The sequence below is a fragment of the Callospermophilus lateralis genome, chromosome 1 (genome assembly GCF_048772815.1).
Source record: "Callospermophilus lateralis isolate mCalLat2 chromosome 1, mCalLat2.hap1, whole genome shotgun sequence".
NCBI classification, from domain to species: Eukaryota; Metazoa; Chordata; class Mammalia; order Rodentia; family Sciuridae; genus Callospermophilus; species Callospermophilus lateralis.
This window is the reverse complement of record NC_135305.1, coordinates 157359452-157381646: the sequence shown is the minus strand read 5'-3', so window position 1 is coordinate 157381646 and position 22195 is coordinate 157359452. Positions and strand designations below refer to the sequence as shown.

General features: G+C 38.6%; 1 protein-coding gene across 2 annotated transcripts in view; it reads left to right on the top strand.

The window, feature by feature from the left end:
* Positions 1-9624: 9624 nt before the first annotated feature.
* Positions 9625-22195, top strand: part of Anapc5 (anaphase promoting complex subunit 5) — a 40101-nt gene continuing 27530 nt past the window's right edge. For both annotated transcript variants that reach the window (XM_076849757.2, XM_076849668.2), the window contains exons 1-4: positions 9625-9935; positions 13909-13988; positions 14878-14987; positions 15865-16057. In XM_076849757.2, coding sequence (XP_076705872.1) covers positions 9729-9935; positions 13909-13988; positions 14878-14987; positions 15865-16057 — 590 coding nt within the window. In that variant the 5' untranslated portion in view covers positions 9625-9728. The remainder of the gene's footprint in view (positions 9936-13908; positions 13989-14877; positions 14988-15864; positions 16058-22195) is intronic.

Sequence of the window (22195 nt, the reverse complement as noted above, 5' to 3'; positions counted from 1 at the left end):
AAATTGGATAAGGCCTTATCTAGGCATACCAACAGGAGAGTTGGGACCTTTATTTGATCCAATGTACCTAAAAGGTACATTGGATCCAAATTCACCCCGCATGTTAATGCCTGGAGCAAGAAAGACATTAAAATTCATTGAGACATATATGGAAAATATGCATTTGAATAGAATTGATATAAGTTTGCCTTTATTATTTATTGTACTACCAACAAAAAATATTCCTACAGGAGTGTTTTGGCAAGAAGGTCCATTATATGGATACATTTATCTTATTCTCCTAATACTATTCTTACTAGGTATCCTGAGGCTATAGGACAATTAATACTCAAAGGAATAAAAGCAGCAAAGGGAGTGTTTGGAATTTCTCCTAATAAAATTATCACTCCATATACTATGGATCAAATTAATGAGTTAGCTAATGAGTTAAATACTTGGGCAATAATCATGTGTAAATCTAATGTTTCATTTGATAACCACTTACCCTCCAATCCTTTGTTGTCTTTTTGGTCCTCGCATCCTGTAGTTTTTCCAAAAATGACAAGAAAAACACCTATCATGAATGCTCCAAATATATTCACTGATGGGTCAAATAATGGTACAGCAGCAGTATTTACCCCTGATCAAGCTTTTACATTTTTAGTACCCAATCAGCTCAAAAGGTAGAGCTTAATGCAGTATTACAAGCTTTTGTGATGTTTAAAGATTCCGTATTTAATTTATTTTCTGATAGTTTATATATAGTTAATGTTATAAATTCCCTTGAAGATGCTGGTAGGATTTCCCCTTCCTCTAATGTTTTCTCTTTGCTTTCTGCTATACAAAGTTTAATCTGGGACAGAAAAGATCCATTCTTTATAGGACATATCAGGGCACATACAGGATTGCCTGGAGCCCTTAGTTTGGGCAATAATTTAGCAGATAAAATCACATATGACATACATATTTTTCTATACTAGAAGAAGCTACAAATTTTTCCAAATCCTTCCATGTCAATGATAATACCTTGCAAAAGCATTTTAGAATAACTAAGGAACAAGCTAGACATATAATAAAACAATGGCAAAATTGTGTGACCTTTTTACCACAATTAATCTTAGAATTAATCCTAGAGGACTAATATCTAATCATATCTGGCAAATGGATGTCACATATTTGCCAGAATTTGGAAAATTAAAATATTTGCATGTTACAGTTGATACTTCTTCTGGATATTTAATGGGCTCCCTTCATACCGGAGAAAAAACTAAAGATATTATATTTCATTGTTTACAAAAATTTGCCACTGTGGGCATTCCAAAACAGTTAAAAACAGATAATGGCCCTGGCTATACTTCTGCTTCTTTCAAGCAATTTTGCTCATCATTTGGCATTACTCACATAACAGGAATCCCATATAATCCACAGGGACAAGTCATAGTTGAAAGAGCTCATCAAACTTTTAAAATATACTTACTAAAACAAAAAGAGGGAATTGGAAAGGGATATAAATCCCCCAAAGATAAACTTAACATAACCCTTGTGTGTCCAAAAAATGTACATATGCCAAAGGTACTTTGGAAGGATATTCTAACTGGACAATGGAAAGGTTCTGACCCAGTGATTGTCTGAAGTCGGGGTCTGTTTGTGTGTTTTCATAGGGAGAACAGGAGCCGATTTGGATTCCAGAGAGACTAACTAAAGCGATTTCTTCAGGATAATGTAAAAAGAAGATGATTTGGCTCAAATCCATAACAGCTGATATCCAGAACCCCAGTTTAGCTATCCTTACATCTGCGATAATGGTTCTCCTATACCCAGAGGCTAATGAGCACCATTAAGGCCTATTTCAAATGTAAAAAACCTTGAGGCTTACTTGTGGGAATACCTTCAAACCCATATGCAAGTTACAAAAAGAATTTTTCTATTTTATTTTTTGAGCTTATACAGACCTAGGTTAATGTTTTTCTGATCAGTTTTATTTTTTAATCAACTATGGAGTTTTTAAACATTGCAATGGAGATTTCACCTGTGAAAAGCTACAAGGCCTTTACTATTGTGTTATGTGTGCACACTTGTGTTATGTGTTGTATGTCTGTATGTGCATATGTCCATATATCAGAAGCACTCATGAAAAAAATGGATCCAAATATCTTTTATTCACATGATTTAAACAGTTTAATTTAAATTGGGTATTGTTTTAATATTTTGACAAAAAGTAGGTTAACAGATCTGTTTGTTTACTTTCACCTTTCCTGTTCATTATATCTAATAATTCTGTTCAGGATAATGTAAATTGTTCAGAAAATTGTTTTCTTAGTGCCTGCTGGAATGCTACACAATTTTCTTTAGCCATCATTGCCAGAATTCCTACCTTAAGACAAAAATAGAAAATTTCCAGTATTAATGAAAACTAAATGAGACTTCGGAATTACAGCTACCATCATCACAGCTGTTGCTGTTTCTGCTGCTGCCGCTACAGCTTCTGCAATAGCTATCACACAAACTGTATAAACTGATGCATCATGAATAATGTAACTCAACAAGTAATTCTCAATCAAAGAGTTGATTTGCTTTGAGAAGAAATAGACATATTAATGGATTTCTCTGCTTTGAGCTGCTTGCAGAACTTACCTGGACTGTGTATCACTTATATGCATTATGAACTGATACAACAAATTGTAATAGTACCAGGGTATCTTTGCTGATGGTGTCATCAGTGGTACAGTTTTTCCAGGGGTTTCTCACTTGGAGCCGCCAATGGCTTGATATTGTGGCATTTTGTATCCTCTTCCTTTCTGCTTGTGGCAGGTTGTTTATGGTGTTTGTGGAGAAACCACTGTGGTCGTTATCCACAATTATGGCTAAGTGTGTTGGGCTGGTAGTCAAAGATGGGTAAGATCCAATTACAATGGTACCAACCTAAGACAGGAGGCTGACGATTTGAGGTCAGACCATCCAATGACGTGTAAGGCCCATATGTAGTATTGGACAACCTAAAACAGGCAGGGTCCCTAAGACATATACTTGTTGTTTAATAAAACAAAAGGGAGGAGATGTTGGGGATGCAAATCAAGTCAAGATGGCGCCTGGCACTTTGCCAGGAGGACTGGTTTTTGAAGCAACGCCAGCAAGCCATTAAGATGATGAGGATTCCTTATTGGCTGACTGCTGTATCTAGATGATGTTAATTGAGTCAATCTGTGTGTAGTTACTTAAGTATATTATATATATCTCTGCTGTCTGGCAGAGAAGCGGTTCCACTACCTTGGGAGCCTGCTACTTTGAGTTCTTGCTCAGTTCCCGTTGAGTTCACTTGCAATAAAGTAATTCCCGCTTCAACCTTCAAGTTGCTTGTCACCTCCCGGTCATTTGCCCAGCCGGACTGCGGCACACATGTTGTAGGATTCCATTCATACTAAATATCTCAAAGACAAATACTAAATATCCATAGATTAAAAAGTGCTCAAAAAAGGAGCTCAGTGGCAGAGTGCTTGCCTAGCATGAGTGAGGCACTGAGCTTGATCCTTAGCACCACATAAAAAAATAAATAAAGGCATTCTGTTTCTACAACTACCAAAAAATAAAAAATAAGTGGCTCAAGGTGTCCAGGGACTGGAGAGTGGAGGGTATGGGGAGTTATTCCTAATGTATATGATTTTCCTTTTTTATTACCTTTGGTGTAATCAAAAATGTTCTGGTACTCAGTAGTAGTAAAGGTTTTACATTATGTGAAGGCTGAACTGTACACTTCAAGTTATTAAGATGGTAATTTTTATGCTACATGTATTTTTTTCATGATAAAAACTTAAAAAAATAGAGTAACAAGTCACAGAATTTTAGCACTGCAGAGGACTTCACTTATCATTTATAAATGATAAGCCCAAAACTTTCATTGTTAATGTGTCTAACCCACATTCAAGAGAAGACTAAGTGGTTCCCTGAATCATAGAGCTAGTTTCAAGGCCAAGACTAGAACTTAAGTGTTCTGATTTCTAGGTGTGCTATTTCATCTATCAAAAATCTTGGTAGGCAAAAAAAAAAAAAAAAAAAAAAACAAGAATCTATACAGACCTGTAGTCCCAGTGATTTTGGAGACTGAGGCAGGAGGATCGCTAGTTCAAATCCAGTCTCAGCAAAAGTGAGGCATTAAGCAACTCAATGAGACCTTGTCTCAAAATGAAATGAAAAAATAGGGGTGGGGATGTAGTTCAGTGGTTGCGTATCCCTGAGTTCAATCCTTATTACCTCCTCCCCAAAATTAAAACATTAAAAAAGGGCTGGGTATGTAATCTCAGTGGTAAAGGGTTAAATCTGGATTAAATCTCAGTACCAAAAAACAAACAAACAAACAACAACAAAACTACTTGAATTACATTTTCTCTGAGTATCCTTGCTTTTTTCTCTTTGTGGATTGTCCTTGGTCTCTCCACAGTAGGTCTTTTCCAGGCACCAAAGAATATGGCATCTACATCCCTGTTTTGCAATCTCAGAAGATAGCTCTTCTTTCTCTAGAGACCGTAGAGCAATCCCAGAGAAATATTGGATTGGCTCTGGCAGGACCACCCACCCCTCCTTATATCCACAGGAGAATGTTCTATAACTGTGCAAAGAGGATAGTAGAGCATGGTAGGTAGACAAAACAAAGTCCACTACAAGACCACTACAAGTTCTAAAGTCCACTACAAGTTATAAAGCTTTGTTTTCTTTATTGCCTTGGAGTGCTGCTTTGAAAGGTTAGTGTGAGGGAGGCCAGTCTCCATCTCTAGTAGCAGTTCCTCCTTAGGCTCGTGGAGACAGAGACTAGCTCATCAAGGCACTTTTAAAAATATATACATTTAGTTTTTAGTCTTAGGTGGACACAATATCTTTATTTTATTTTTATGTGGTGCTGGGGATTGAACCCAGTGCCTCATATATGCTAGGTGAGCGCTCTATGTTGAGAGCCACAGCCGAAGGGGCCCCAGCAAACTTCCAGCTGCCAGCAAACTTCCAGACTGCTGGCTGATGATTGGCTCACAGCGGCCCCAGCAACATCTAGCTGATTGGCTCCTCTGTGGTGATGCTCATTGGGCTGTTTCCCTGCCCTTTCAGACCACGGAGCTGCTCATTGGGGGACTTTTTTGGCTCCACCCATGCGACCCAGCCAATTGGCCTCAAGAGCAGGAGGATTGTGGGAGGAAGAGGCTGGGTTGGGGTGTGTGGCTTGTGGGAAGCCGGTGGTGGCAGTTGGGCTCTGAGGGTTTTTTCCTGAGGAGCTGTTTTGTTTGGCGTGTGTAGTTCTAAAAATAAAGTTAGTTTCTTTTGACAAGTGGCTCCTGAATTGTGCCCAGCCGGACTGCGGCACTCTACTTCTGAGCCACAACCCCAGCCCTCATCAAAGCACTTTAGTGTCCTATGACACTGTTTTTCCTCTGTAAGGTCAAGTACATAGTTTGTATATGCACTGCTGTATTCCTAGAACTGAACACAATGTTTAGCACATCGTATTTCCTCCAAAATATTTGTTAAGTGAATTTTGAGGATTTGTAGCCCTTCTGATTCAAATGAATCTTGGCAATAATTGAGCATATCATAGATGCAAACAATGAAAAACAAAAGCAAAACCAAGCCCTTGTCCTTGAGGCACTCACAGTCCATCAGAGGAGGTAATTACTTATACCAATAATTTTATAAAATTTTGCACATAATAAATGAAGTGTGAAAAAATAGTAGAAGGATGCTCAATAATTCTAAGGAAATAGAGTAAATTTCTAGGAGTTAAAATGTTTTCAGACTTTTGATAATATTGAACCATATTCTTTTTTAGTAAAATACTTTTTTAGTTGTCAATGGACCTTTTACTTATTTATATGTGGTGCTGAGGATTGAACCCAATGCCTCACACATGCTAGGTGAACACTCTACCACTGAGCCACAACCTAGGCCCTTAACCATGTTCTTAAAAAATCAACTACAGTAGTCTCTCCTTATCTGTGGTTTGGATTTCTGCAGTTTCAATTACCTATGGTCAAACATGGTTTGAAAATATCAAATGGAAAATTCCAGAAATAAACCATTCATAAATTTAAAATTGTGCGCTGTTCTGGATAGTTGATAATGTCTCTTACCATCCTACTCCATCCCAATGGAGGCATGAATCATCCTATTGTCCTGGGTAACCACACTGTATAGGCTACCTTCCTGTTAGTAATATAATAGCTGTCTGTTGCCAGATGAACTGTCAAGGTATCACTGTACTTGTATATTTTATTTGGCAGTATCTGAGATTTCAGGCATCTACTGGAGGTCTTGATAAAGGGGGACTACTGTATATACGAATAACAGAGAAGTATAAAACAGGAGTTACCAACTCAAATGGTGGCTGATGAAGCTGAGTCAGTGGATAACATAGGGTAAATGTGTGAAGCAAGTTCTCTCTTAAAGAACAATAAAGAATGATGAGGACTGTGACAAGATGGAGATAACAGCCTTGAATAAAGATTTATTTGGCTGATTTTGTCCAGTCAATTATTAACATTTAGGAATAAACCATGTTGCCAAATTTTCTAATTTTCAAGTGAAGCTGGACATACAGATTGGAGAGGGAGGAGCTAAAATTTCCAAATTTTAAGTGTTGGAAACATTATGTAAGGCAAATAAAAATGTCAAATAGGCCACATTTGATTCAGAAATCACCAATTTACAATTTCTGGTCTAGAAATTCACCCCTTTTTGGTCCCTAGCACCTAGAATAGAGGTTGACTACAATATAAATTCAGCACATTTTTATTGATTAAATGAATGAATGGCTAGGCCTGGAGGCACATGCTTATAATCCCACTGCTTGGGAGGCCAAGGCAGGAGGATCACAAGTTCAAAACTAGCAACTTAGGTGAGGTACTAAGCAACTTAGTAAGACTTTGTCTCAAAATAAAAAATAAAACCTAGGGCTGGGGCTGTGGCTCAGTGGTAGAGCGCTTGCCTAGCATGCGTGAGGCATTGGGTTTCATTCTCAGCACCACATACAAATAATTTTTTTTAAAAAAGGTCCATTAACAACTAAAAAATTTTTAAAAATTAAAAAATAAACTGCTGGGGATGTAGATCAGTGCTTAAGAACCTCTGGGTTCAAACCCCAATACCAAAAAAAAAAAAAAAAATGATTTGGAAGTCTTACCAAGTAGTAAAATTGTTCAGGATTTTGTAAAATTATTTGGCTCTTTACATTTGTTAAGTGTCTCTATTTGGGATTTTCAGGTTGGACAGACATTTATTCCACAAATACCTTTTGTCAAACTTCATTTAATTCTATGTACAAAATGCATAAAGATCTTGAGAGAGCTGCGAATTTGTAAGTCTGCTTTTTCAAAAAAGGGAGAGGGAATAAAACTGAGGCAAAGGGGCTGGGAATGTGGCTCAAGCGGTAGCGCGCTCACCTGGCATGCGTGCGGCCCAGGTTGGATCCTCAGCACCACATACAAACAAAGATGTTGTGTCCGCCGAAAACTAAAAAATAAATATTAAAAAATCCTCTCTCTTTAAAAAAAAATTCTTTAAAAAAAATTAAAAAAATAAAACTGAGGCAAAGAAAGAGATTGTTTAAATATTTAATTCCCTGCAAAAAGCCAGCTTGAGTTCTCAAGATATAGAAGTTAGCTTCCATCAATGGCTTTCTTTCTCTGTTTTTCAGCCCATAGGTATCTCCCTCCCAGGAGCATGGGGAACTGAAGCTCCAAACCCCAGTTCTTGTGTCTTGAAGAAAGAAAACTTAAAGTCAGACACGAAAAGTCAAGCAAGGGGACTGTGGCTGGTGGCTGGGGCTCAATGGCAGAGCACTTGCCTTCCACATGGGAGACACTGGGTTTGATTCTCAGCACCACATAAAAATAAATAAAATAAAGATATGGAAAAATAAAGATTTAAATCAAAAAGAAGAAGAAGAAGAGAGAGAGAGAGAGAAAGAAAGAAAGAAAGAAAGAAAGAAAGAAAGAAAGAAAGAAAGAAAGAAGGAAAAGTCAAGTAAGGGAATTTTATAATAAATGAAAGTAAGGCCTGAGCAAAGAACACTCTGAGCTGAGAACCAGTAAGGAAACCATGCTGCCTCCAAATTTATTGCTGTTTCATGCTAGCCTTGAGAGCCAAGGTTCACCTTCCACAGTGTTTGTCAATCAGATTTGTAACTCCTCTTTCACATCCAGCAGGGGAGGCTTGGACCAATTGGGGTCTTCTCTGGAATTGTCATGATGACCTTCCTATTCAGGGGGACTTCATACAAGTCAATTCTATATTAATGTGGGTGCTGGGGTCAATGACCAGGCAGACTTCATCTTCTCAATCTTGCACCATTAATAAAATTTCCCTTCTGAAATAAGTTGAGAAACCCATGGCCATAAATCCTAATTTTTCAATGACCTCCTATTAGGTCCTTAGGCCAAACTAACTCCATTTTGAAAATCAGCATCTGCCCTCCTGCGAAGAGTCCCTAACTACCGAAACCACAGCAAAGACACCAGGTAACACTCTCAGGACCAGAGGGGTTAATTTTTAACTACCCCTTTGTACTTGACTAAATAGTTAAGAGGTTTTTTTCCAGCAGGCTATTGCGCCTTGCAGAAGGGCAGCCTGGCAGATATTCTCTGTTGATAAACCTCTGCTTGAACTCAGCTGTCTCCCATGGATATTTGCACCAGCTACACTAACCTCTTTGGACCCTGCCAGAAGTTAGCCCTATCGATCTATTTTTCTCCAGGTAGTTCTTAATTGTTTCCCTTTATTTATGCGCAGGTTAGTACACCTGTTGTTGTTCTACAAGTTACTCCATCGTTCATTAAAGGCAATTTCAAAGAAACCTGTGACCCTGCTATATTGTTTTGCATTTCACTGCTCATTACTAACATCTGGATTTATAAACAAATAGGATTCAAACAACAAAAGCTAGACACAAGTATATGCTTGTGTGTAGCCAAAGTTGAATTAATACATCCTTTTTTCTTTCAAGGGGCATAAAAACTATTAGGAATGGTAAATGATTAGTAATAATAATTCAGGTTGGAGAGAACCAAATGTCTTGAGAAGTGCAGATGAAGGGAAATTATGAAAACTGGGATTGAAAATATTGGCTGGAGCTTGCTTTTGGAGGATTTTGAATGCCACATTATTAAGTTTGAGTTTATTAGGCAAGGTTATTCTTTATGTTCTATTTCACGTAAGGACATATTATGTAACCTGACTTGGCTGGGTGCAAATGGCATTTGTGAAATACTGAAAAGAAAAAAAAAAAAAACATGGTAGGCACGTGATCAGCCACTGAGCTATAGCCCCAGCCCCAAGCCCAGCTAATTTCAATTGTTTCTAAACACATCCTTTTTAAAATCGAACTTGAACTGCTTTCAAATTGAATGAACAAATGGGCAGCCTCTCAATCCTTTCAGTCTGGGACAACAAGCCCCAACTCTTCTTTACAATTCTTGTTTTCTGCCCACGTTGACCCGGAATTTGCTCTCCTTTGGCAACTGTTTCCGTAGGGAATCAGTCACCTGATGCACCATATTTGCCCCACCCTCACTGTACCACTGGATATCCTGATTGGTGATAGCCTTCCCCTGTGCTCTATGATTGGCCGACCACATGCCGCCGAGAGCTAGGATGCCAGTTTCCTGAAATACGGGCTGGCGGGCGGAAGTGCAGGTCCGCTTGAGGTATGCAGTGAGGCGTCGGCTGGACGCTGCGCGTGGCGGGTCTCCGAGACTTAGTCTCGGAGGGCCGCCATGGCCAGCGTCCACGAGAGCCTCTATTTCAATCCAATGATGACCAATGGAGTGGTGCACGCCAACGTGTTCGGCATCAAGGACTGGGTGACGCCATATAAGATCGCGGTACTGGTGCTGCTGAACGAGATGGGCCGCACGGGCGAGGGCGCGGTCAGCCTCCTGGAGCGGCGGAAGCTCAACCAGCTACTCCTGCCGCTGCTGCAGGTGAGGGCGCCCACTAGCTCCTGCTCATTTAGCAAACTTAGTGTACTTTTGCCCTGTGCAGGACACTGCCCTTGTTCTGGGGACACGGGGTTCATCAAATACTCTTTCTGCCTTAGAGGAACGTGAAAAAATAAAGGTAGTAAATCCCGCCAACTAACACTTGATGAGCGTTTAGTAGGGGCTAGGCGCCTTACGTGCATTATTTTGCAGGTTCTCGTGTGGCACCAGTATTATCTGAGTGACGGGGGGAGAGGTATCATCTTAGGTCTTCTGTAAAGTGGAGCTACACAGTCCTGAGCTTTGCAGAGACGGAGATGAATCATACAGGCTGAGTTACCTTAGGGGACCATAATAAGTAGTAATAACGACATAATACTAGTAACGAGCAAAGACTGAACATTTATTGTGTGTTCAGCACTTCACATACCCTATTTCATTTTCCAGATCACGCCACGGAGCTCCACAACTTAACTAGCTGTCACTTGGGCAAATTCCTTAACGCTTTCAGTTGTATATCAGTTGTGGGTTTTTTTTTTTTTTTTGTGGTGCATGCGAGGGAAGCACTCTACCAACTGAGCTATATCCCCAGCCCCTCAATTGTAGTTTTTTCCATGTATTTGTGTGTTTATGTGATTGATGTCTGTTTCCTCACTAGATTGTATCCGAACACAATACTTGCCCTGTTTTATTCACCCTTGCATTCCCCAAAGCCTTGTAAAGTGCCTGAGAAGTTATTCCTGGAAGGAATGGAATGTGATTCCCCCGCTCCTTTTTTTTTTTTTTTTTTTTTGGTACCAGGGATTGAACCAAGAGATGCTTAACCACTGATCCATATCCTGAACCCTTTTTAAATTTTATTTTGAGAAAGGATCACACTAAATTGCTGCAGGCCTTGTTGCTGAGGCTGGCCTCAAACTTGCTATTCTCTACATAGACTCCTGAGTCCTGGGATTACAGATGTGCACCACCACACCCAGCCTGATTTACCCTTTTTTTTTTTTTTTTTTTTGCTTTTGGTACTGAGCCACATCCCCAGCCCTTTTTAATTTTATTTAGAGACAGGGTCTCCCTGAGTTGCTAAGTGCCTTACTAAGTTGCTGAGGCTGACTTTGAACTATCAATCCTGCCTCAGCCTTCAAAGCTGCTGGGATTACAGGTATGCACCACTGTACCCGGTTTGATTTGCCCTTTTTTAGAGAAGATGGAATGTTAAGCTGGTGGACCTTGAAGTACCAGCAATTGTTTGTTGAGAAATAGTGGTGACAGAAACAGATCTGCACCTGGGCCTCTAAATGATGAGATCTTCAGTGATAAACTTAACAAAATTATACTGAATTGCATTTTTGCCACACAGTATACTTTATAAGGGGTTCGAAAATCCATCACAGCTGGGCATGGTGTTGTTGGTCTGTAATCCTAGCTATTAAGGCAGGAGGATCACGAGTTTGAGGCCAGTTTAGTGAGACCCTGTCTCAAAAAAAAAAAAAAAAAAAAAAAAAAAATATATATATATATATATATATATAGAAGGGTTGGGGCTAGCTCAGTGATAAAGCATCTCTGAATTTAATCTTCAGTACCACAAACACACAAAATATCCCTTCACCTGAATTTGTGGGGGAGGGGAACTGGAAAAGGTGGCAACCTAGGACATAGTGCTTAAGAGTCTTGCTTAGTTAAATAAAAGGGACGGCATAGTTAAATAAAAGGGACAGCGTCTCTATAACTTGTTGGCTGTAGTCTTATCCACGTTACTATTACTGTGAGTGCATTTCTCCCTGTTCTTTAAATAAAAGTGAAAATACTAAAATTAGAACAAAAAAGTAGCAATAATCCTGGTATCTTAAATCCCATCTTCCTACCTTAGCATATGTTCCCCCCCACCCCCCCCCTGAATTCTTTCTGATTCCTTGCTTGGCTAACTACTATGTAGTTTTAATCAAAGTTTATACATAATTTTTCTAGTAACAGCTCCTTTATTACTGTTTGACTTTTTTTTCGTTGTGCTGGGAATTGAACCCAGATCCTTGTGCATGCAAGGCAAACACTCTACCAACTGAGCTTTATCCCCAGCCTCCAAATTTTAAATTTAACCACTCAAGAAATGCACAAAGGTGTCTTGTAAAAACTTTATTTAATACAAAAATCAATGGAAAGATGATAATTCTGCATGCCTACCAACTCTTTTCCTTTCCAAAGATTATCATTATAAACATTAATTCATTTGTTGAGTAACACTTTGGAATGGATCTTTCTAGATGTCTAGATGCATATGATTATAGGTATATATAAATATATATATGTGTGTGCTTTTAATTTCATTTTGCTTTTTTTTGTATAAATGCTACTTCTATTCCACAGCTTGCTCCTTTCACTTATTGGAGATATTTTCATGTCAGCACATTTGAATATTCTTTTTAATGATTGCAGTATATTTTATAATAAAATAAGCAACATAGTTTAACTTTTTATTGTAATGAATTAAGTCTTTTTTTTTTTTTTTTAAGAGAGCGTGAGAGAGAGGGAGATAGAGAACTTTTTTTAATATTTATTTTTTAGTATTTGGCGGACACAACATCTTTGTTTGTATGTGGTGCTGAGGATCGAACCCGGGCCGCACGCATGCATGCCAGGCAAGCGCACTACCGCTTGAGCCACATCCCCAGCCCGTCTTTTTTTTTTTTTTTTACTTACAGGTTCTTTTCAGTTTTACTTCATTTCAAACAATGTGTGCCAAATATAACTTCCCCTGAAGTAGATTTGCTGGATTATCCACATCTAAACTTGGTGTATACACTGTATTTTTGCTCAAAAAAGACTCAATGTTTGCTTTAAAATACAGCTAGATACAACCTTTTTAAAAAATGTTTATTTTTTAGTTATTGGTGGACATAGTATCTTTATTTTATGTGGTGCTGAGGATTGAACTCAGTGCCTCACGCATGCTAGGCAAGCCCTCTACCTCTAAGCCACAACCCCAGCCCCTGGATTATAATCTTTTTTTTTTAGTTATAGATGGACAATATTTTATTTATTTATGTGGTGTTGAGGATCGAACCCAGTGCCTCACAGATGCTAAGCAAGCGCGCTACCACTGAGCCACAACCCCAGCCCCAATTATAATCTTTTTTATTATTATTGTTATTTTTTAGTTGTAATTGGACACAAAATACCTTTATTCCATTCATTTATTTTTATGTGGTGCTGAGGATCGAACCCAGGGCCCTTCGCATCCTAGGCAAGTGCTCTACCGCTGAGCCACAATCCCAGCCCCCCCATTATAATCTTCATAGCAGAAGTTTGATGCTCTTAGTCCCTCATGGTACTTTTTTTTTTAATATTTATTTTTTAGTTATAGGTGGACACAATACCTTTATTTTATTTGTTTGTGGTACTGAGGATCAAACCTAAGTGCCTCATGCATGCTAGGCAAGCTCTCTACCTCTGAGTCACAACCCCAGCCCCATCATGGTACTTTTAATGGTCTTAGCAAATACTGTGTCTGCCTGCCTTACAAGTCTGGGAAAGAATCAAATGCGATTATGTTTGTGAAAAATGGTAACTGCATTTGAATAGTGTTTTCCAGTTTACAAAGCACTTTACATTATCTTACTGATCTTTGCTGCAAATAAGGAAGATAATTGTTATTACATCTGTTAACTAATGAAGGAAACTGGGACTCAGAAGTTACAATTTTGCTGTGATTACAGAGCTTGAAGGAAGGAATTACACGTCCTCATACAATAAATTAATAAATTTCATTTTATACTATTCTACTGACTAAAAGACAATATGCAATTTTGAAGTATTAGTTTAATGTTTTAGGTAGATAAGAAAAATCTGATTCGATATTTCATGTTTGGAATGATTGTTAAAGCAGAGAGGTTGATAAATGAATTTATGTTTGTAGTTCTTTGTCAGTCTACAGGTCTTTAACATTTATCTGTAATTTTCCTATTTCTCCCTTCCTCAGGGCCCAGACATTACACTGTCAAAACTATACAAGTTAATTGAAGACTCTTGTCCTCAGCTGGCAAATTCAGTACAGATCAGGTAAATTTTATTTTCTTCTGTATATACAGAAAAGATTTCAAGGTAGATAAAAATTACAAAAGGGCATGTGGTAATTAATTTTTTAAGTAAAATATGGGAGTCTAAGGCAGCAGGATGGAAAGTTTGAGATCAGCTGGGCAACTTAGACTCTTTTGCAAATAAAACATTTTTTCCCCCCAAAAATAAAACTTAAAATGGGCTGGGTTGTAGCTCAAAAGTAGAGCATTTGCCAAACCTATGCAAGATCCCGTGTTCAATTCCTAGTACCACCAAAAAAAAAAAAAAAAGTTCTTTATTCTAAGGGTTGTTTTCCTAAGTACCTTTAATGAATTTAAAAGAAAATGGATACATTAAACATACTTTTTTGCAGCTTTTTTTTTTCCTTGAAGTTTTTATTTTGTATGGATCTACCTCATTTTTTTTTTAATTGTTGCAGATAATTTTATTTTTATGGGCTGATACTTGGATAAATTTTATGATCAAGAAAACAGCAATGATGCTGGGCATGGTGGTGCATGCCTGTAATCCCAACATCTTGGGAGGCTAAGGCAGGAGGATTGAGAGTTCAAAGCCAGCCTCAGCAACTTAACAAGACCCTGTCTTTATTTTTTTTTTTTTTCTAGAGTTTTTAATATTTATTTTTTAGTATTTGGCGGACACAACATCTTTGTATGTGGTGCTGAGGATCGAACCCGGGCCAGTGTTACTTTTCAGAAATATGGGAGTGACATTTCAGATTATGAAGTTTGTTTTACATGTTACTGTTTTATACAAATCTCTGAATCACCTTTAAAATAGATAACTCAGGAATATGGAAAGTGGGAAGAAATAGTTCAGAAATATGGAGCATGGGCCTTCCTAAAATATACACCTCACTTTTCTCATTCAGAATCAAACTGATGGCTGAAGGCGAATTGAAGGATATGGAACAGTTTTTTGATGACCTTTCAGATTCTTTTTCTGGAACTGATCCAGAGGTTCACAAAACAAGTGTAGTAGGTATGAAACTCTTCTAAGAAGAGCAGAGAGTATTTTCATTGAAGTGAGCAACTTTCTAAGTGACACCTTTACTTCGCTTTATCTGTGAACAAACAGTAGGGATATTAGACATGTTATGGTTTGTATTTATTGCCTTGCTGTTGAAGAATTTATATTTAAGAATAATTATGGAAAAGTACCTTCTGTTTTTTCTGTAATAGTCAGAGTCCGAGCCTGGTTCTGGGGTTTTTAGGGTTTGCCAGCTCTTTCTTACAGTTCTCTGGATCACTTGCCTGCATTGTGCAACTGTAAGTGAGGGTCACCAACCAAACTTACGAAGAGAGGTAAGTAAAAATATATTATTGTTGACAGTATATAAAATGCGGATATATATATATATATATATATATATATATGTATTTTTTTAAGCTTTTCTGTTAGCTTTGTATCCATGCTCCATCTCTCTGGGTTTTTTTGCATGGTAATTTTTATATTACTCAACATCAGGTATTTATTGATCTCCTCCTTTGTGCCAGGCTCTGGATATATAAGGTAGAATTGGTTTTTCTTTAATGGAGATGATGTTTTGGTGGGGGAAACCAGATGGTAAAAAGTAAAGAAATAAATAAGATGATTCAGATAGTTAAAACAACCATAAAGAAACTAAAATAGAGACTGTGAGGGATGAAAAATGGAATAACTGGGATGGGAGGACTGAGCCCCAAATAAGGAAAGATGAGCTTTGTAAGAATGAGGGAAGAACATTCCAGGAGGAGGAAACAGCACCTGCAAGTGTCTCTTTGGTTCTTGTGAGGAAGGATTGTGCCACATAGTCATTGGTATCCTGTAGCTGGATTTCATTTAATGCTTTCATCTTGTCTGTGGTCTTATTTTCTAGGTTTATTTCTGCGTCACATGATCTTGGCCTACAGTAAACTTTCTTTCAGTCAAGTGTTTAAACTATACACTGCCCTTCAACAGTACTTCCAAAATGGTGAGAAAAAGACAGTGGAGGATACTGAGATGGAACTGACAAGTAGAGAGGAAGGAGAAAGAAAAATGGAAAAAGAAGAACTTGATGTGTCTGTAAGGTAACTGAAATTATCCAATTTCAATGTGTTGTTTCTTTTCTGGGAGGCTGTGACTGGTAGCATTTATTATATCAAAGTGAATTAACAATCATTAATTTAGTGAAATTTTATTGAATGCCTCCTAAGGTCTAGGCATTGGGCAGGTGGTATCACTGCTCACCTAGTTGTTCAGACTTGAAACTAGCGATATCCTTTGTTCCTCCCTATCCTTCACCCTGAAATTCAGTCCCTCTGCAGGTCCATTCAGTCCTTCCTTCCCAGCATGCTCTGATCATGTTTGTGTCTTTCATCACCACTAATGCCCTGAGTCAAGCCCCAGATCTCTACTGCACGTCTTCACCAGCATCCTCACTGGTCTCTTGTCTCTCTACAGTCCATCTTCACCCAGTACCTGGGAAACCTATAAGAGTGTGAATCAGGTCATTGCACTCTTCTGTCCCAAACCCTTCATTGGTTCTTCTTGGAATTCAGAGACAGAAATCCCAGTTTGCCGTGAAATCCCAGTTTGCCGTGGCTCCAGGCCTGCCTGATTTAGCCTTGCACTCTTCTCCAACCTCTTGCTCTTGCTGTCCCCTCGCCTCTCAGCAGTCTCACTGGCTTTCTTTTGTTTTTTTTTCAGTACTCCAGACAAGTGTGTCACAGGTTTCTTGGAATGTTCTTTCTTGATTTTTCACCTGATTTTTTCATTTTACCATCCAGAACTCAGCTCCCATGCCCTCAGACAGGCCTTCCCTGACCAGGTATGAGTCTCCCCCATCCCAAACACTTTCAGGTTTACTTCTTTCATCGTTCTCATCACCAGATAGCCTTTTATTTATTTATTTATTTAACAATTTTTTTTAATTTTTTTAAGGGAGAGAGAGAGAGAGAGAGAGAATTTTTTTTTAATATTCATTTTTTAGTTATCGGCGGACACAACATCTCTGTTTTGTATGTGGTGCTGAGGATCGAACCCGGGCCGCACGCATGCCAGGCGAGCGTGCTACCGCTTGAGCTACATCCCCAGCCCTATTTATTTATTTTTTAGAGAGAATTTTTTTTTTTTCCCAGTTCTTGGCGGACATAACATCTTTGTTTGTATGTGGTGCTGAGGATCGAACCCGGGCCGCACGCATGCCAGGCGAGCGTGCTACCACTTGAACCACATCCCCAGCCCAGAGAGAATTTTTTAATATTTATTTTTTAGTTCTCAGTGGACACAACTTCTTTGTATATGGTGCTGAGAATCGAACCCGGGCTGCACGCATGCCAGGCGAGCGCGCTACCGCTTGAGCCACATCCCCAGCCCCCAGATAGCCTTTTAAAAATTTTCTTACTTGTTTAACTCTTTCTCCTGCCTTCTCACACCTTTAGAGCTAAAAACTTTCTCCGTCTTGTTTCACCATGTTTTCCCCTATGCTTAGCATAGTGTCTCTACAGTGCTTATCATAGTGTCTGCGAATATGTGGTGGATGGAGGCAGCCGAGAATCAAAATATATAGTCCATTGCCCACGCTGGTAATTTACCCAGGAACACATTTTTTTATTGACTTCTTTCCCTTTGCTGTCATACTTGCCCTCTCCCCAGGCACTGGTACCTGGGACCACCTTCCACATGAACTACTTGCACTTGAAGGTGAAAGCATTTATGTATTGGTGCGCACACAGAGATATTCCATGCTCTCAAGGAGCCTACAGTCTGGTGAGGAAGACTCAGAGTAAACAAATGGTATAATACAGTGAGGGCAGAGCTCTGAGGGCAGTGAGCCCCTCCTGCCCTAAGTAGGCTGGCTAGACCCTGAATGGTGAGGGATGACACTGTGTATAGACAGGAATGCATCCCTTCCGTCTCTGAGAGGCCTGTGTACTGTCATGTGATTTGTTCAGCGTATGCTGTGACCAAGAAGAAAGTAGTACTAGTTAGTGCTTCTGAAAACTCATTTCTCCCCAGATGCTTGCAAGTGCTTCTTACCTAGTGGAAAGAGTGCAGCTTAGGGCTGAGTCTGGCTGAGGAACCACACCATTGGGTATGGGTGCTGGCTTCTCTGCTTACTCCCTCTGAGACCCTGGGCAGATTACTCACCTTCTCTGTGCTTCAAATTCCTCATCTACGAAATGGGGTTCATACCACCTCAGAAGAGTGTTAGAAGAATTAAATTAGTTTATATTATATTAAGTATTTAAAACTATGTTTAGTAAATAGAAAGTGTTCGATAAATGTTAATTATTATTATTCCAACTTCTCTTTCAGTCAATTCCCCTAAGCAGTGCCTCTATGCTATAGTGTAATCCTTGTTCTGGTACTTTGTTTGCTTAGAGTAGGGAAGCATGATTTCTTTGGAAATGTTAATTTAGACTTTTCATGTTTTATTTTGGCTTTTTCTTAAATTGATCTGATTCAATTAGTTTTTGTTGGTTGGTGCACCGGGTATTAAACACCAGGAGTACTTTTACCACTGAGCTGCATTACCAACCCTTTTTATTTTTATTCTATGACAGGCTCTGGATAAATTGTCCAGGCTGGCCTTAAACTTTGGCTCCTCCTTACTACCTCAGTCTCCTGAGTTGTTGGGATTACAGATGTGTGCCCCCTGTGCTAATTCAATTAGGTTTAACTACATCTTTTTGTTGTTTTTTCCCGATTTAAGAATTTACCGGGGGGCTGGGATTGTGGCTCAGAGGTAGAGTGCTCACTAGCATGCGTGAGGCACTGGGTTCAATCCTCAGCACCACATAAAGTAAAATAAAGGCATTGTGGGCTGGGATGTGGCTCAAGTGGTAGAGCGCTTGCCTGGCATGTGTGCGGCCCGGGTTCGATCCTCAGCACCACATACAAACAACGATGTTGTGTCCGCCGAAAACTAAAAAATAAATATTTAAAAAAATAAATAAATAAAGACATTGTGTCCACCTATAATTAAATAATAATAATAAATAATTTATAGGGCTGGGATTGTGGTTTAGCAATGGATTGCTTGCCTAGCACATTCGAGGCCCTGAGTTTGATCCTCAGCATTACATAAAAATAAAATAAAGATATTGTGTCCAACTACAACTAAGAAATAAATATTAAAAAAAAAAGAATTTATTTATGAACATAATAATTACTATAAAGGTATGTTTTCAGAAAATAGTGTACCTTTAGGAAACTGAATTTCATCATGAAAATTAAAGAAGTATTATTTGAATATAAATACAAGTACTATTCTTTGTCCAAAACATTATTTTGCTAGAGAATTTTTTTAAAACCTCTTTTTTAAATATTTATTTCTTAGTTGTAGTTGGACACAATACCTTTATTTAATTTATTTATTTATATGTGGTGTTGAGGATTGAATCCAGGGCCTTGCTGCGCTAGACGAGTGCTCTACTGCTAAGCCACAACCCCAGCCCCTAGAGAATTTTTTTCTAACTGTATGAGAAGGAAGATTTCAGTTTTTTCTTTTTGTGATTTTTTTTTTTTTTTTTTTTTTTTTTTGTGCTGGGAATTGAACCCAATGCCTCATGTGTACCAGGCAAGTGCTCTATCCCTTTTATAATCTTTTCTAATGTTTTATTGCAATTTGAGTAAGTCTTTCCTTCCTTCCCTCTTGTTCTTATAGTTATTAGGATATTTTTAACACTCTTCAGGGAAATAATTTTTCTTACTTTAGAAATTTGTATTCAAGTTAAAAAGGTAAAAAATATGCACATTAAGTAATATTGCATAGCTTGCTGATTTCCCATTTCACAATGAAATTATTCCTGTTTGAAAAAGAGAATACAACTGTTAGTTTAGCAGTGAGGAGATAAATATTCAGTCAATAAATGTTTACCAAGTGTCTTGAAAATCCATTTATGGAAGAAATAGCCTGAGAGTGTGTGTGTTTTGTGGGTTGCTGTTACTATGCTGCAGTTCTTGCATATTGCACTAGAAGAGACCTGTGGGGTTACACCACATGAGCTTGTCATGAAGGTTGGTAGGCTGCAGGCTAGTCCAGTCATCTCTTCTGTGGGCTTTTACAAGAGCCTCACAAATGTAGGAATTCTCTAGTATTTCATCAGTGGCTTAATGTCAGTCTCCCAAACTCATTAATTTATTCAACAAGTATTTATTGGATGCTTCTTGTGAAGGCACTGTGGGGCACTGTGCTAGATGCTGTGTGTCTGCAAAGAGAGAAAGTCCCTCTCCTTATGTAGTTATGTGGGATTGAACAGATAATAGAGTGTAAATATGTAGTTTCAGAGAGTGTCAACGCGGTGAAAAAATGAAATGGGAGACAGGGATATAGAGTGACTGGGGTAGGGGAGCTGTAGAGAGGACCTAGGTGTCCCAACACAGAGACAAACTGACATGGATCAATGGAGGACAGTACAGCCTGAGCATTGGAGATTTTGTTTTTGTTTTTGTTTTGGTGCTGGAGAATGAAGCCAAGGGTGCTATACCACTGCGCTACATCTTCAGTCCTTTTTATTTTTTGTTTTGAGACAGGGTCTCAATAAATTGTTTAGGGCCTTACTAAGTTGCTGAGGCTGACTTTGTTTTTTTTTTTTTTTTTTAAGAGAGAGTGAGAGAGAGACAGAGAGGGAGAGAGAGAGAGAATTTTAATATTTATTTATTTTTTTAATTCTCGGCGGACACAACATCTTTGTTTGTATGTGGTGCTGAGGATCGAACCCGGGCCGCACACATGCCAGGTGAGCGCGCTACCGCTTGAGCCACATCCCCAGCCCTTTTTTTTTTCTTATGTAATCCTGTACAGAGAAACATTTCTTCAGAGTCATGTGGCAAAGGGATATTTTTCATACTTTGCTCTCAATATGAAATTTTTTTATTTGTGCAAATATGGATTTTTTTAAAAAGTCTAGATTTTTTTTGTTTTGTTTGTTTGGTTTTCATAGCTGAGGATTGAAACCAGGTTCTTGTGCGTGGTAGGAAGGTGCTCTACCACTGAACTACATCCCTAGTCCTGGAGTCAAGATTTATAATAGTATACTTCTTGTTTATCTGTTCTGTGTAATCTAAACTGCTAACAAATGGTGATTTCCAAGAAAAGACCTCTTTCCTTCTTTTTATTGTAGAACCATCTCATCTCTCTAGCAAGGAGTTACAAACTTTATTCATTCATTTCCCAAACATTGAGTGCCTGATGTGTGTGGAGGCACAGAGTTTACTGGGTGTTTGCCTGCAGCACAGGTGAGGAACAGCCATGGCGATGATGCATAGGTGGCATGATGGCCATCACTAGGAGAGGTAGGAGCTCAAGTGAGGGATGGTAGAAAGAATTCCTGGAGGATATGACCTTTGAGCTAGTCCTGAATGATGGATGGTGTATGAAGTATAACAGTGGTTGGGAGAAGAGCACTGAGGCTGAGGAAGCAGTGGCAGTGTCTTGTTGCACTGGGGTGCCTGTGAGGGCCAGAATGTAGGTAAGAGGGAGAGGCAGGACTTAATGCACCACTCTTCCCTGGCTAAGTTTCAGTTTGCAAGGTGGTGGGAAATTCCTGAATGGCTTTTCATCACAGGTGATATGGTAGATTTGCATTTTAGAAAGGAAGCTGTGTAGAATTTAAATCTGTATTTCTATATGATTACCTTATATGAGCTTTGGCAGGTCATTTGACATCACTTTTTTTTTCCCCAATAAATTTTTATTGTAAAATACACCTGACATAAAATTTGTCATCTTAACCATCTTTCTTTTTTTTTTTTTAATATTTATTTTTTATTTGTAATTGGATACAATACCTTTTTTTTTTAATTTTGTTTTTTTATGTGGTGTTGAGGATCGAACCCAGGGCCCTGCACGTGCTAGGCAAACGCTTCATTGCTGAGCCCCATCATCTTGACCATCTTAAGTGGTAAAAAGTGTACTGACATTAAGTACATTTATATAACTTGTATAACCATCACCAACATGCATCTCCATAATTTGGATTTTTGGTGTTGGGGTTGAACCCTTGGCCTCATGCATGCTATACTTCCAGCTTCTGTAACTCTTTTTATCTTGTAAAATCTATACCTATTAAATAACTCTTCATTCCACCTTCCCCCCAAGTCCCTGGCAACTACTATTCTGCTTTTTACTATTTTGATGATCCTATGTACCTCATGTAAGTGAAATGATATGGTATTGGTCTTTTTTTTTTTTTTTTTGGTACTGGGGGAAAAAAAATACA